This window comes from Cydia pomonella, chromosome 19 (assembly GCF_033807575.1).
Source record: "Cydia pomonella isolate Wapato2018A chromosome 19, ilCydPomo1, whole genome shotgun sequence".
Taxonomy (NCBI): Eukaryota; Metazoa; Arthropoda; class Insecta; order Lepidoptera; family Tortricidae; genus Cydia; species Cydia pomonella.
In genome coordinates this window covers 15,673,604-15,687,210 of record NC_084721.1, presented here as the reverse complement: position 1 = coordinate 15,687,210, position 13,607 = coordinate 15,673,604, and the positions used below count along the sequence as shown (strand labels likewise).

Genomic DNA, 13,607 nt, shown 5'->3' with positions numbered 1-13,607 from the left:
TGAACTGGTTCTTTGTGCAAAGTAAAACAGTAGATTTTAGGTGTCGTCTTTGAACTGTAAATGCCTATTACTACTCCATAATCGGACCCCAAACATATGTCAAATTTCACAAATTCAAAAAGTCCTTTATTTTGGGTTGGAACCGTTGGCACAAATGCATGTTATATTTGTAGGAACTACGAAGCAATCTTATTGCAGTATCTTTATATTCTGCGTCTTCACATAAGATTTAGAAAGATTGAAGAAAAAAATACATTTATTTACGGTATATAATATGTTAACAGACGCACCGACGTGTCGCAGCTCACAGCAGAGGGTGCACGGAGTAGCGAAGCAGGAACGAGCACACATCACGTGCCACGTTGACGCCAATCCATCAGACGTGACTGTAAGTAACTACTCGTACATATCTGGTATCGGACGCGCTACTTCAGTTCCATAGAATAGCGAAGAAGACAGTTCCATGTTCATGTTCCATGTTGTTCCATGCCAATGAACGTGACCGTTAGTCAATACTTTCAACAGATCAGTTTATCTTGAAAATGATGTCATATACGAAAGAAAAAATAACCAACCAAAGCAAAGGGAGTATTAGGCGCAGTAAGTCTTCGACTAATACCGCCATGACTCGAGTAACCGAGTGGTTGAGGCATCTGCCGTGAATGCAAAAAACGCTAGCTTGATTCCAGACCTGAAATACATAAATGTCATATTCTTTCGTATATGACATTTATGTATTTCAGTTTAGTATAATTTGTGTGCATCTACTTGAAATAACACAATTTGATTTGTTTCCTAGGAATACCTACAAAGTACGAGTAGCAACAGCACCTTAAATATGTTTACGAGTAAAGACTGCCCTATTTACAATAATTGGAGACAATTAATGCTTGGGCTAAATAATATATTTGAATTTCAATATTTTTATTTATTTATTTATTAAATATTCAGAAAGGAATAGTCTGGCACTTTTTACGTACATCAAATAAAACTAGACTGGTACGATATGTTAAACAAACCCGAAAGAAAATAAAACGGTATTTTCTTGGAAGACAATTCAAATACAAATACAAATAATTTATTGAAAAAGTATTGGACTATCTGAGAAAAATGACTTACAAAACGAAACAGACAGATAACGTGACTATGAGTATTGTAACATAAATTAATTTCTTTCTTCAACTTTAGTTTCGTTGGACGTTCAACAACACGGCCAATAGCAACGAAGTGAGCGACTCATACGTGTCCCGCGCTGGCACAAGCTCGACGGTCACCTACACCCCCCACACGGAGATGGACTACGGCACTCTACTCTGCTGGGCACATAACAGGATTGGAAAACAGCGGGTGCCGTGTGTTTACCATATTATCGCTGCTGGTAAGTTCTTCTTTTTGAGCGTGTACATTTGTGCCCATGGTTAGGAAATTTTCATCTATATTATGATTTGTTGTGATTTTCCTTAAGACCCAGTAAATTCGTGTTCTTTTCTCACTCTCACTGAGCGTAAGCGTGAGCGAGATAGATATGCGTGCCCGGGAGCGCAGATATCATGTTTTTTAATTTTAATTTTTTGTCTGTTTAAATAAATAAAAAAGTATGCAATAAGTTTTGTTAAACATAATATTGACAAATTTTAGTAGCAATTTTCATATTTTATGCCTTTGGGCAAAATTTGTTACTGTATAAAGTGCATTTTAGACCTATGTTTGTGATTTTTGTTTCTGTTTTTATCGAGCGAAAGTCAAAAACTCAGGATCTGAATCAATAGAGTCCCTCGAGAAAAGCCTCAAGATTGCTAATTAAATTTTTGACAGCCGTATTGTGATCCAAAAAGCGCCATGACTTTTCGAAAACTCGAAAGCTCTCTGAAGAAAACTAAAGGCAACCTTTGGTATGTGATAGTAACTACTGTAATCAGTACTGTAATGTACTGTTAATCATCTTTACTATCATATCAGTAAGTATCCCTATTATATCCCTGATCATGACCAGCCCTGGTTATTTGTCTAAACCTGATACATAAAGGTACCCGATTCAAAATGAACCAGCGTTACTGCTGCAGTCAGGCTGCCGACAGCTTACTTACAGCAGAAATAGTCAAACTGGTATTTTTCATCAAGATTTTTTATTAATTTTGACATTTCCTTCAGTTATGCAGTGGACAAAGATACGCCTCAATACTGCTGGATGCAGCAGTTAAGTATTGCTGGTTCAATCTGAATCCAACGGCACCTTCACTGTTAAACGCATCGTTGACGGTTTTTTTTATTATGCGTTTAAAATTTTGGGTCCAGTCCACGCGAAGTTTACGGGCGGCTGGATCAGTAAGGTCTGTGGGATGTTTTATATCTCTAATGGATTATGTGATACTGGGATGATGTTGTGTTGGTATGAAAGGTGATGATGTTTTGGAAGATGGGTGGTATAGATGAGATGTATTTTATGTGTCGTTGAACTTTTATGATAGTGCTTATAATTTAGAAGACTAAATGATACTGATTCATTTTTGTGTGCAGGTCGGCCAGACCAAGTGCACAACTGCACGGTGGTGAACGCGTCACTGACGTCTTTTGGAGTCCGCTGTGTTGAAGGGTTCAATGGCGGCATGCCGCAATCCTTTCTCCTGGAGGTTCGGGAGATCGTCACGCAAGTGAGTTACTTAGGATTGATTTTTTTCTAAGATACGTCTGATAGCGATACTTAAAATTTTCGGATCCCTTTGTTTGACATAATTATTGAAAGTCATAATGTAATGATTATCAGATTATCATTAGTCATAATTCTATTACCGTTAACTTCTCAGGATTTTCGTAAGGTTTTCCTACAGATAGGTTAGGTTAAGCTTGTTTTATGGATGGCAATCCTGAAAAGTTACGTGTTTCTGAGAAAAAGCAAATTATGACTAACGGAAATGCGGACAATCAATACATTATGACTTAAAACTTTATGGGAGACAATAGTGACCCTAATAATTTCTATATTAAAGGAAAAATTCACTACCTCAGATCTGCAAAGTTAATAAATATCGTAGCTCAGTTGGTTAAGGGCAATCGGACCTGCTGTGTTCCGAAAGTTCGCAAGCTCGAGTCTTACCGGAGGTGGTGAATTTTTAAAATTTTCGTTTAATATGTAAAAAGGATTGTTCTGTGATTTTGGTCATTAGTTGTTAGACAAAGTTAGTTTGGGCTTGGTCTCTCGTTTAACCTAGATCTCGATATCCTTTAAAGTAACGGCATTTTTACTGTTAGGGCACTTCGTGAATAGAATGTTCTTGAGGTTGATTAAGGTAAATTTAAAGGTTTCTGCAGCAATTCTGTCAGCAAAAATACTACGCTGCAATGAAATGTGAATTGTAATGTTGATATCCTGGATATTTGTCATTTCTTGTAGCAAATGCAGTTTACATAAACGCTTCGTTGAAATGTTGCAATTATGACCTTTTGATTTATTTCGTTGCTTTCTAATTGCTTTGAGTCCATCCAAAAAGTTACCCTAAATACTAAAAACAACTCTAACAATTGACTTCACCAACGTCACACTAATATAGTTTGGTAAGAGTCATTTGTCAGTGAAAGAGAACCATACTGTGTTTTTGTTATGCCAGTTGCAAGCAAACAACAAAAAGAGGACTGTATATAGTTTTTTTTTATTGACAAATTATTTGCCTGACCAATGAATAATTCCTTTCCATCAGCAAATCGTGGCGAACGTATCCAGCGCCGTCCCCCGCTTCACGGCCGTGGGTCTCCAGCCCGGGCGTACGTACGCTGCGGCGGTGCTGGCGTACAACGCCAAGGGAAGGGGAGAGCCATTCCCGCTTCGCGCTGGGACGCTGCGACCGCCGGAGAAGCATCATGTCCATGACAAGAGCTTACAGGGTATGTTATATAGCAGCATCTTAGCCTGATTGTTTCGATCATTATAAGGCAAATCGAATATATTTCCCGTAATGATCTAGAGCATCATAAAGTAATAGTTTTACGAGTAAATGTTGCATATATTCTGTAACCCTTATTTTTAAGGCCTATTGAACACTTCATTAACAGGCATAAAGCAATGAAGGGAAGTGTGCTCATGACAACTTGGAGGTCATTTTTTTCATTATTTATAAGATTTAGTGCTTTTTTCGAGTTGATTCAACGATACCGAACAATACCATGATCAATAGAATTTTTCCCGTTCCGCTGGTCTCATAATTCTTTTTTTTTTTTGTTAACCTAAAATTTTGATTGAATTTTTCTGCCATTCCCGCATTTAACTACGTAATATGTGACTTATTCCATTAAAAAATCATCGACACAATGACGCGTTCTCCTAAGATATAAAACAACATAACAACTGCCTAATTTCACAGACTTGCCCCGAACCGCCTTCCAAATGTCAGGCACCATGTCAGCGGCCGTGGGCGGGGGCGGCGTGCTCATGGTCGTCATAGTTCTCTTCATGATCGCCGTGCGGCAGCGCTGCGCTAAGCGCAAGCCGCGTTCTGCGCCCGCGCCGACGTCGCAACCCGCGTCGCCGGACAAGCTGAGAGAGAAGGACGATAGCGAGAGCGATGATAGAAACCCGGATATTATACCTTCGGATACTGATCAGATGCAGGTAAGTAATAAAAAAAAGTTTAAAGTAGAAGAGCTAAGAGAAAAAGGTTTTCAAAACTTGGCATTGAAGATGAGGAGGAAGTTGATTTGATGAACCTTGATACAGTAGCTAAACCAAAATTTTGCTGTAAGATATAATTGGTATGAAAACTCAAACGGCTGGCTATCTTTTAGGTTTCATTATATTGTTTTTCCTGATAACAAAACGAATATCTGATCTGTGTGATCTTTCAAACCCTCAATGTAAACTAAAACTTCATAAAACATTAATCTTCTACCGACTTTCTGTAACCGTTTCTATTACACCCGTCATCTTATCACAGATGGACTACTACCGGCAGCAGCAGGTTTCAACGATATCCCCACCGCTGGGAAACCGCGGGCCGCGGGGCAGCGTGGCCGGCGTCCGCGGGGGTTTGCCCGGGTACTGCCCGCTCCGCACCGCACCTCCACCTTCGCATCCACCCATGCATGAGTCCGGGGTAAGTTCTGTTAGCAGGCATGCTAACAAACTGATATCCGTAGAGTTCTCTCTGGATATTAAATACAAGTTAATTTAGGGACTAGAATAAACGTCAGTGACAAAAAAACACATTTCTAGCTAGCATGCACCGAGCCCTAGATAGGGCGGCATGGAACGCACTGGTGAAGAGTGTCCACAGTCGTTATGTCCTTCAGCTATGAGGATACGACAAGGAAGAAGAATTTACAAGATCTGATACCAATTGTTTGTAGTAATTTCAAGGGGTTCTTGCCCATTTATAGTATATGGGAATAGAGCAAAACTACAAAAAATATTCAGCTATTATGACCGAGTAATCCAGGCGCGTGCGTGCTTCATAAAATTGAAGGGTAGCCCTACTTGTCTACTATACTCCTGCTTCCTCTGCTTGAAAATACAAAAAACTTGTGCTCTAACAAAAAAAAAAATCTTTCTTCTACACCTGGGCTATGAAACGCACTCACCAAGCGTGCACTCTAGACGCTGACGCCTACTTCTTTTGGATAAAGCCACGTAAAAACTATAGGCGATCGGCGTCGAGCGTGCACGCTTAGAGCGTCTGATCCTCGGGTCAGACATAACGTGCTCAAAATTTTACAATCTGTTCACATTTCAGACCGCGTCATCCGGCATCCCGCCGCCTGCACGCTTCGCGTCCGGCTCCTGCACGCTCCCCCGCGGCACCACGCTCGCCCCCGAACGCTGCGGCATCCCGCTGCAGCACCTCCGCACGCTGCCGCGGCCGCTGCCTGCCCCCGCGCCCCTGCCGCGGGTCACCCCCCGCGACACCCCGCTCTGACAAACAACGCAGCTGTAGGACATGTAAATAATTAAGTGAGTGCTCAAGACTTTTGTTTCGTTCCGGTGACAAATTTAGATTTATGATTGGTTTGTAATCAAGAAAATTAATTATTGAGTGCTGCAATGTGTTTGAAGCCAACACGTCAAACAGGACAAAGCGGAAGGAAAAGTCGATCATCATCGGATGGGAATAATAATTGCCAAGCAGAGAGAGAGATTGGTTCTGTAAGAGAGTGAAAACGTATTTCTAGAAAATGATGTAAATGTTTTGTATGCCGAAAAAAAAAACTATTGCATTTATTTCCAAATCGATTTCGGTAAAATAAAAATTTGGTAGTGACCGACCAAAATCGCATTTTTTATCGAAACCGAAGGTTCCGTTTTGACTTAGTTTCGGCCGAAAATTTAATAAACGTGCTAAATTCGTTGAAATATGTTAAATGCCGGTTGCCTTATTTTAGACTTATAAACAATTTAACACCTATATTTTGTGCAGGCGGTATATTAACACCGGCCAAGTATACTAATTAGAATTCACTTATCATTATAAAAATCTAACCGAACGCCATACGAAAGAGTACAATGTTGTAAGTTTCCGCTAAAAACTGCCGAACCTTTCGGTAACATGATTTTTATGCCCAAACCTGCCGAAACCGAAATCAAAACCGAAATTTCGGTCGGACACTAAAATTTGGCAACTCCATCGCATATTGACGGATGATGTTTGAGCCGACGGATTAAAATACACCGAGTTTATTTAAATTTTCTTAACATTACCTAAAATACACTTTAGCTAATGTTACAGAAACATTTAAAATCTAGAATTGTCACTTTTCATGGACGAAATGTTACGAGTATGACCGAAACGAAAATGTGTTTTTTATTAGGTTATAATATTTTAAAAGTCTATAGTTAAATAGTTAGGGTAAAATGAAATAACGAATTGTGTTACCTAATGTAATTATTGTAAATAAATGAATTTTTTCAATGAATAGTGGCAGAAATTTTAAAATTAATAAATCATATTGTATGTATTATAGGAAAACAATACAAAGTATTGGTTTATTGGTATCATAACGTAACAGTATTAATCTTTTTATTTATTTTTCTTGTGGTAAATGGTTGTGACAATCGTAATTTTATCATTTGATACTTGGAGAACTTTTGTTATAAATATTTAAAATATCTGTTTTGTCAATTTTATTTTTTATATAATAACAATAAATATATTAGAAAATTTAACGGGAAATAATGTACTTATTCATCATAATCACGATTTGTGATATTGTTAATAATAATATACCTACTACGAATGGTTACCTTTTGTATGTTCAAATTCATCCATAGTGTTGTGTTCCTGCCGGTGAGTAAGGTTGCCAGAGCTCAACGAGGAGGGGGGGGGGGGGGGGGGTTAGGGTCAGCAACGCGCATGTAACTCCTCTAGAGTTGCAGGCGTACATAGGCTACGGATACTGCTTACCATCAGGCAGGCCGTATGCTTGTTTGCCACCGACGTAGTATAAAAGAAAAAAACATGAAATGAAAATGTAACGTAACATCAAGGTTCAAATTAAAAGTAAGAAAATTCATTTAAAAAAAAGACCCAAACTTATTATGTTTGTTGACTATAGTATTATGTAACATTAATATAATTATTAAGTAAAAATATCTCAATCCAAACACTGCCCTAATGTATTTAAGAATAACATTACCAGAGGTAACTGTTCGTAAACCTAATAAATAATAAATTTGTAAATAGCATAACGTTGAAATATGTAAATATGTTTTGTATTTAAAATAAACTGTCGTTATTTTATTTGTGTCTCAATATGCTTGGATGTTTCAAACGCTATTTACATTTAAACGCAACGAACTACATAATTATAGAAGTTTGACTGGATCTCCACAATTAGGGGGCGGTTGGTTCGAGAACTCGCATGCGATTTTCATTACATTGCGCTATTTGATCGGTCGGCTGAATTGGATGTAACCTCAATAGTCCGCAATGTAACTTAAATCATGTGCAAGTTCACGCGCTGTCTAAATCCACAGGAATCGAGCCATGAGCGTCTCAACTGTACTATACGCATGTTGACGTTAAATCTTGTATTGCCGCGAAAGATCTAACATAATTGTACAAATTTATTTTAGCCAATTAAAACTTTTAATGACTAATCACAACTTTTTTTAATAGCAGGAAATGGTGAATAGGGTAATGGTGAAGGGGGGTAGGGTAGGGGGAGTTCAAAGTTGCAGACGGTATGTGTATGGAGGAGGGATAACTGTCAGTGATTTAAAATAAAATAAAATAAATAAATAAATAAATATTATAGGACATTATTACACAAATTGACTAAGTCCCACAGTAAGCTTAATAAGGCTTGTGTTGAGGGTACTTAGACAACGATATATATAATATATAAATATTTATAAATACTTAAATACATAGAAAACACCCATGACTCAGGAACAAATATCCATGCTCATCACACGAATAAATGCCCTTACCAGGATTTGAACCCGGGACCATCAGCTTCGTAGGCAGGGTCACTACCCACTAGGCCAAACCGGTCGTCAATTCGGATTTGTGTCAGATAAGTGTCATATGGACCGTATTTCGAAGTCAAAAATGTATCGAGAGCTTTCGGCCCGATTCGAAGAATGAGATACGATAATGATAAGTTCTGGCTTAGATAAGTTCTCATTTAGATATCGTTTGCGTGTCGTATAATTGACAGAAGCAGCTCGATTCGTGCAACCAATGTCACTTTGACATTAGAAATATCGTAGATCTTATTAGAATCACAGCGGAATCGAAATAAACGTCAATTTGGTCATGTTGTTTAGTTATCGATCTTTTCAATATCTTTCCAAGATCTTAAACGTGTCTTAATCATTCTTCGAATCGGGCTGTTTGTCTATATACTCGTACTCGGATATCCAAATTAGGCAGTAAGTATGCTATTAACAACACTCATAATTATTGATTGTTATAATCAATGCTTCGAGCAACACCGGAAAGGGAGACGCCAGTCGCACTATTTCCCCTCTGCCGCAGCACATGCCCAACTGGGCATAGCGCGGTGCGTGTTGTGACTCGTCCGTACACAAAAAGAAATCGAGGTGTGCAAGATTTGTCTTTGACGTGTGTCATTTTCTATGTATTTGTGTCGTCATTACAGATTGGGTTTTGTATGTAGTGAGTGAGAAGTGCGACTGCGTGCACGTTTCCCCCTTTGCGTGCACTCTCAAAATGGCAGAATGATTTATACGGGAAGGGATCGCTAGGGCTCTTCCCTTCCGACGTGTCAGAAGCCGGTGTTGCTCGAAGAATCACTGGATTTGATTTTAATAGTGCGGATAACATAAGTAAGTTTGACAAGATAATAAGTTTCCTTATTACCCTATGTATCGGCCTAACGAGTTGTTTTCTACAGGTCGCATTTTCTCAACCGATTTTCGTAAAGTATTGTGAAGGGTTCGATAATTGCATGGAATATTTTTGTCGATTCCTCAATTGCCAAGCAATGGGGGTCCCTGAGACTGTTACGAAACAATGCAATTATTTGAAGGATGAATAGTTATTAACTGTGCAGAGGAAGTTGTAATCAGCAATTACTGTATGGAAGATAACAATGTTGACGAACTTATTTACACATTTCTGAATATAGACAATTTCTAAGATAATAAATGTTTATATTTTCCCACCTTACTCCTTTTGTAATAAAGCGAAAATGTAAACATATATTTGACGTCGCTACATACATTCGCGCTTCAAAGCCCTAACTTCTCAGTTTACACATACTATATCAGAGCGCATCCCAATTCAAACAATGTGCTCCAATACAAAGTCATAATACCAGCCTTTCATTCAAGAGTAAAGCCCCGTTACATTACACTGCGTTTGTGCCAACACTGGCGTACACACCAGCGCCTTAGTCATGTTATGCATCCAAAGCGCTATACAATGGCGCGCTTCCAACAATGAGACGATACCGAATAGCACCTTTTCTGTCTCATTTGCAAATATCACATGTGTAAATTAGTGTCGTGGAAATAATGAAGATAAATATATTTATTGACCGAGTGAGACCGTAGTTTTAATTAGAAGGAAAATGTTTTCGTATGTCCGACTGTCCAATTGTTCTCTACAGATCGCATTTCTCAATCTATATATCTATATTTATATTTCCTCATATTTGTAATAAAGCGGAAAATGTAATAATATATTTGACGCCAACTCTACACAAAGTTAAAAGACACATGCGCATAAAGAGCCTTATCAAACTACTCCGCTTACACACGCTATATCAGAGCTCATCCTAATTCAAACAATGTGCTCCAATACAAAGCCATAATACCAGCCTTTCATTCAAGAGTAAAGCCCCCGTCACTTTACACTGCGTTTGTGCCAACACTGGCGTACACACCAGCGCCTTTGTCATGTTATGCATCCAAAGAATGGCGCGCTTCCAACAATGAGGCGATACCGAATAGCACCTTTTCTGTCTCATTTGCAAATATCACATGTGTAAATTAGTGTCGTGGAAATAATGAAGATAAATATATTTATTGACTGAGTGAGACCGTAGTTTTAGTTAGAAGAAAAATGTTTTCGTATGTCCGGCTGTCCAATTGTTCTCTACAGATCGCATTTCTCAATCTATATATCTATATTTATATTTCCTCATATTTGTAATAAAGCGGAAAATGTAATAATATCTTTGACGCCAACTCTACACAAACTTAAAAGACACATGCGCATAAAGAGCCTTATCAAACTACTCCGCTTACACACGCGCTCAGCTCATATCAGAGCTCATCCTAATTCAAACAATGTGCTCCAATACAAAGCCATAATACCAGCCTTTCATTCAAGAGTAAAGCCCCAGTCACATTACACTGCGTTTGTGCCAACACTGGCATACACACCAGCGCCTTTGTCATGTTATGCATCCAAAGCGCTACAATGGCGCGCTTCCAACAATGAGGCGATACCGAATTGCACCTTTTCTGTCTCATTTGCGAATGCTGTCACATGTGTCGAGCTGTAGAGCTGTGTCGCGGTAATACTAAGGAGAAATGTACGCATAAATATAGTAAATGTACACAATGTATTAATTATAGCGCTTCCTTTGCAACCTCGAAACATTTATCTGTCCGATGTTTCATTTGCCAAGTTTTAATATGACTGAACGCGTTTATCATCTTATCTAACCTAATATCTTCGTATCTTTTACAGAAGTTTAGAAAACTTTATGGCTTATGAAAAAACGCGTTATAATTACTATAGAGAAGCCAAACAATAAAATTGTCGCGATCCCAACCTGTACCACGCGACTAAAACGTCATAAGCGCCGTAAAGTTCACGGCGCTTACGCGTTTAGGTACACAAGATTCACGCTCCTATTCTATGGTTTGTTGTCAAAACAACAACTCATGGCGCAAAATACAGGTTCTCTGTGCCGGTTCTATACGTAGTTCAATGGTTCGGTCAAATTAAAATTTGGCAAACGAAACATCTAATATACATTTTTCATCATTGCTACTCCTGTAGATATTCTATACAAGGTGCCCATGAGCATTGCGAGAGATTTTAACGGTGCATTCCTGATGGCAACAGAAGCAAAAAAAAATTATGAGTTTTTGTGAAATTCGACAAAAAACATTTTTGTACGTAAAACGTAATTTTTATTGATAAACACATAACCTAAAATTAACTATAAAGTTTTTATTTTATTTGGGGGTAGCCTGTCGAATACATTTTTTTAATTTTTCGATGTAAATCAATAGGTATGTTCAGACTAGACCTCAAAGTGGCAATACCGCAGTCAAAAATGTTTTTTGTACCGACTTGTGACGAAAGAATGATTTCGATTTTTTTTTTAATATCTCTGAAACTAGGCCTAATCCAGAAAATTTTATATGACATTTTAGTTTCTAAATATTACCTGGAATGCTTAGTTAAAATGTCTCGCAATGCTCACGGGCACCTTGTATAATTTCCCAATAATTTCGGTAATATAATATATATTACTAATACTGATAACATTAGGTGCAAGAACATGTCGAAAATATTCAGTAGGCGATCATTAAAAAAGTAAATAGATCGTGTCATTCACGAAGACGCTTGCCTTGACTCGTAATATCATGTTATTAAAGGTTAAATTTGACAGATCTGGTCGTCATCGTGGATGACACGAACTATATGCGTTATTTATGTTGTGAAAATTGGTATTGGCGTTTGAAACACTGCCGAGCTGCACCGAAGTTTACAACGCGATATTGTCATTTTATATGTCCTTCTTGGATTGTTTTTGGTGAATTATTATGAGGTATAAACCGTTTTAAAAATTTACTGCAGTTTGAGCAGAAAAATGTAAAGGATTGAATGTAACATATGAATCTATTTATTGACTTATATGGGTAAATAAACTTGTTTTTTGCAGTTGTTCCGTCCCCTTTGCGGGATAATCTTGTGAGGAACACGTATTTCTCACATGATTAGTAAATAGCTTATAAACAAAGGTCTTACCAAAATGGTCTTATGTATCTACTTCCCAAAAAAAATACTGTTGATGCAACAAGATTTCATAGGCGCACGAAAGAGGTAATTTACCCGTATAATGCTATAATAAAAATCAAATTCATTCAAATATTTTACAATACAGTATATATCTAGGCTTTTTATTTTGAGTGAAAAATCATTGAATGAGTTGTAAAAACAACCTTCGTCAAATTGCAAATTATTCAATAAGTTAATGTAAAAAAATATGTATAAACGATTTTTACTACCAAAGGCAGCCAATATATAAAATAATCAAAACAAGAATCAAGGGTTAACCTGTTTTTGCGCTTTTTTCTAGTGTTGGGAATGTCTGACCAATAATACTTATAATACTTACTCATAAGTGTTTTGTATAATGTTTTGTTGACTATAACATTTTCAAAAAAACGGTTTTTGACCATGGCATTTTTGGTATTTTTTAAGAGCATATACATCATTTTGGCCACTTAACTACTTTGTCCGTATTAGACTACAACAGTCATAGTTCATCAATAAAATGGAAAAGTTTGATCAAACTCAGTTGTTTGGACATTTAAAGTTGTATCTACACTATACTGTTTTCTGTTAATTTGGATATGTTAATAATTCTGAAGAAAAATCATGTCTCATAATTTTTTTACTGAACGTTACCATCCATAGAATTTGAATGACGGAACCTCAATCCAATGGCAATGGCCTATTGAATGGCAGCGACGAAAATTGGATGGAAATTTTGGGATACATTTTCAAAGAAATCCCAATTGGAAGAAAAATGTTTTCGTTTTGGACTTTGGCAATCCCAGTTGGTGGTGGATTAACAAGTACATAATTATATTTGGCCCAAGACTGTCTCATTTCAAAAGTAGACAGAGATACTCATAATGTCTCTGTCTTTCGCCAGTACTGGCACCCAAAAGAAAGGGACGAGTATAGTTTTCCTGGTACTTACTGACTAACAAGTTGTGTTTGTCAGATTATACCTGGTATATTAACGGGTTTAGAAAAGACAGACTAAAGTATCGGATCGTCGGTGTTCCATAACAACATATACTATTATTATAAACATACATATTTATATTGATTTACGTATTTTTTGGATAAAGTGCAACAACTTTAAAACGACTTTTAGAATTATTTAGTAACCATTGTTTCGAG

The 13,607-nt window shown here is 37.5% G+C and overlaps 1 protein-coding gene across 3 annotated transcripts in view; it reads left to right on the top strand.

Moving 5' to 3' along the window:
* The window catches only part of LOC133528297 (neural cell adhesion molecule 2-like), a 525,889-nt gene extending 519,818 nt beyond the window's left edge, over positions 1 to 6,071 (top strand). For all 3 annotated transcript variants that reach the window (XM_061865629.1, XM_061865628.1, XM_061865630.1), the window contains 7 exons: positions 285 to 388; positions 1,189 to 1,378; positions 2,518 to 2,651; positions 3,696 to 3,879; positions 4,356 to 4,603; positions 4,926 to 5,084; positions 5,721 to 6,071. In XM_061865629.1, coding sequence (XP_061721613.1) covers positions 285 to 388; positions 1,189 to 1,378; positions 2,518 to 2,651; positions 3,696 to 3,879; positions 4,356 to 4,603; positions 4,926 to 5,084; positions 5,721 to 5,903 — 1,202 coding nt within the window. In that variant the 3' untranslated portion in view covers positions 5,904 to 6,071. The remainder of the gene's footprint in view (positions 1 to 284; positions 389 to 1,188; positions 1,379 to 2,517; positions 2,652 to 3,695; positions 3,880 to 4,355; positions 4,604 to 4,925; positions 5,085 to 5,720) is intronic.
* Positions 6,072 to 13,607: the final 7,536 nt, after the last annotated feature.